Genomic DNA, 1,547 nt, shown 5'->3' on the forward strand with positions numbered 1-1,547 from the left:
ACCAGACCCCACCAGCCCCCACCAGATTCTGGCTCCAACCCGCCCCAAATCCCACCAGATCCCACCAGATCCCATCAGATCCCGGCCCCAAATCCCACCAGATCCCATGATATCCCACCAGATCCCATCATCTACTCAGGCCAAATCCCACCAGATGCCATCAGGTTCCCACCGGATCCCATGAGATCCCGGCCCCAGATCCCACCAGTTCCCGTTGGACCCCAGCGGATCCCGTTGGATGCTGGGCTCAGATCCCACCAGATCCTGGCCCCAAATCCCATCAGATCCCAACAGACTCCATGAGACCCCACCAGATCCCACCAGATCCCATCAGACCCCACCAGATTCTGGCTCCAAATCCCACCAGATCCCACCAGATCCCATCAGACCCCACCAGGCCACAGCAGATCCCAGCCCCAGACCCCATCAGACCTTCTCATATCCCACCAGACCCCACCAGATCTTGTCCCCAATCCCAGCGGATCCCAGCGGATCCCAGCGGATCCCTCCCGCCGGATCCCTACTCCTTGGCGTAGTGGCGGCTGACGTAGACGCTCTTGCCGTCGAACTCGGCGTCGCGCAGGCAGCGCAGCAGGAAGTGGCCGAGATCCGGCGCCGAGATCACCCGCGAGGAGCCGGGGCCCCCGGCCGCGCCCACCGACACCTCGTAGTCCCCGGTCAGCGGCTGATCCACTGGATCCCCGGGATCCGCCGGGAAAACCGGATCAGCCGCAACACCGGGACTTTTTCCCCGATTTTCTGCATTTTTTCCCCGCGTTTTTTGCCTGATTTTCTCCATTTTTTGCCAATTTTTTTCTTATTTTTCTCCCATTTTCCCCCATTTTTCCCCCATTTTTCTCCCACTTTTCTCCCATTTTTCACATTTTTCCACCATTTCCCCCATTTTTCCCCCCACAATTTTCTCCCATTTTTTCAGTTTTTATCCCATTTCCCCCCCATTTTCTCCCATTTTTCTCCCATTTCCCTCCCAAATTTTCCTTGTTTTTCTCCAGTTGCCCCCCATTTTTTGCCCATTTTTCTCCCATTTTCCCCCAATTTTCCCTTGATTTTCTCCTTTCCCCCCATTTTTCTCCCTTTTTTCCTAATTTTTCTCCCACTTCCCCCCATTTTTATCCCATTTTCCCCCCATTTCCCCCCTGTTTTTCTCCCGTTTTTCCCCAATTTTTCCTTGTTTTTCTCCACTCCCCCCCTCCCCCCGCCCTTTTTTCCCCTGTTTTTCTCCATTTTCCCCATTTTTTCTCCCATTTTTCCCCATTTTTCTTCCCTGGGCACCTCGTAGTCCCCGGTCAGCGGCTGATCCACTGGATCCCCGGGATCCTCCGGAAAACCGGGACTTTTTCCCCAATTTTTTGCATTTTTTCCCCGTGTTTTTTTCCCCCATTTTTCTCCTTTCCCCCCCACTTCTCCCAAATTTCCCCATTTTTTCCTCATTTTTCCCCTTTTTTGTCCCAAATTCCCCCCAAATTTCCGCAAATATTTCCCAATTTTCCCCATTTTAGCCCCAAATTCCCCCTAAAATCCCCCAA

At 53.4% G+C, this 1,547-nt stretch overlaps 2 protein-coding genes across 3 annotated transcripts in view; one reads left to right on the forward strand and one right to left on the reverse strand.

Annotated features, from left to right (window-relative positions):
• The window catches only part of LOC121348728 (pollen-specific leucine-rich repeat extensin-like protein 3), a 2,531-nt gene extending 2,228 nt beyond the window's left edge, over positions 1–303 (forward strand). For both annotated transcript variants that reach the window (XM_041458564.1, XM_041458563.1), the window contains one exon: positions 76–303. In XM_041458564.1, coding sequence (XP_041314498.1) covers positions 76–303 — 228 coding nt within the window. The remainder of the gene's footprint in view (positions 1–75) is intronic.
• Positions 304–515: 212 nt separating this feature from the next.
• BLVRB (biliverdin reductase B) lies at positions 516–810 on the reverse strand. Its single transcript, XM_041458565.1, has one exon. The coding sequence runs from the start codon at positions 797–799 to the stop codon at positions 521–523; it is 279 nt and encodes a 92-aa protein (XP_041314499.1). The 5' UTR covers positions 800–810; the 3' UTR covers positions 516–520.
• Between the last annotated feature and the right edge of the window lie 737 nt (positions 811–1,547).

The sequence above is a fragment of the Pyrgilauda ruficollis genome, unplaced genomic scaffold (genome assembly GCF_017590135.1).
Source record: "Pyrgilauda ruficollis isolate IOZ18807 unplaced genomic scaffold, ASM1759013v1 scaffold1290, whole genome shotgun sequence".
Classification (NCBI taxonomy): domain Eukaryota; kingdom Metazoa; phylum Chordata; class Aves; order Passeriformes; family Passeridae; genus Pyrgilauda; species Pyrgilauda ruficollis.

What these genes read in the sequence shown, in the direction of transcription:
- BLVRB (XM_041458565.1), bottom strand. Translation starts at nt 799, where the DNA reads ATGGAGAAAATCAGGCAAAAAACGCGGGGAAAAAATGCAGAAAATCGG.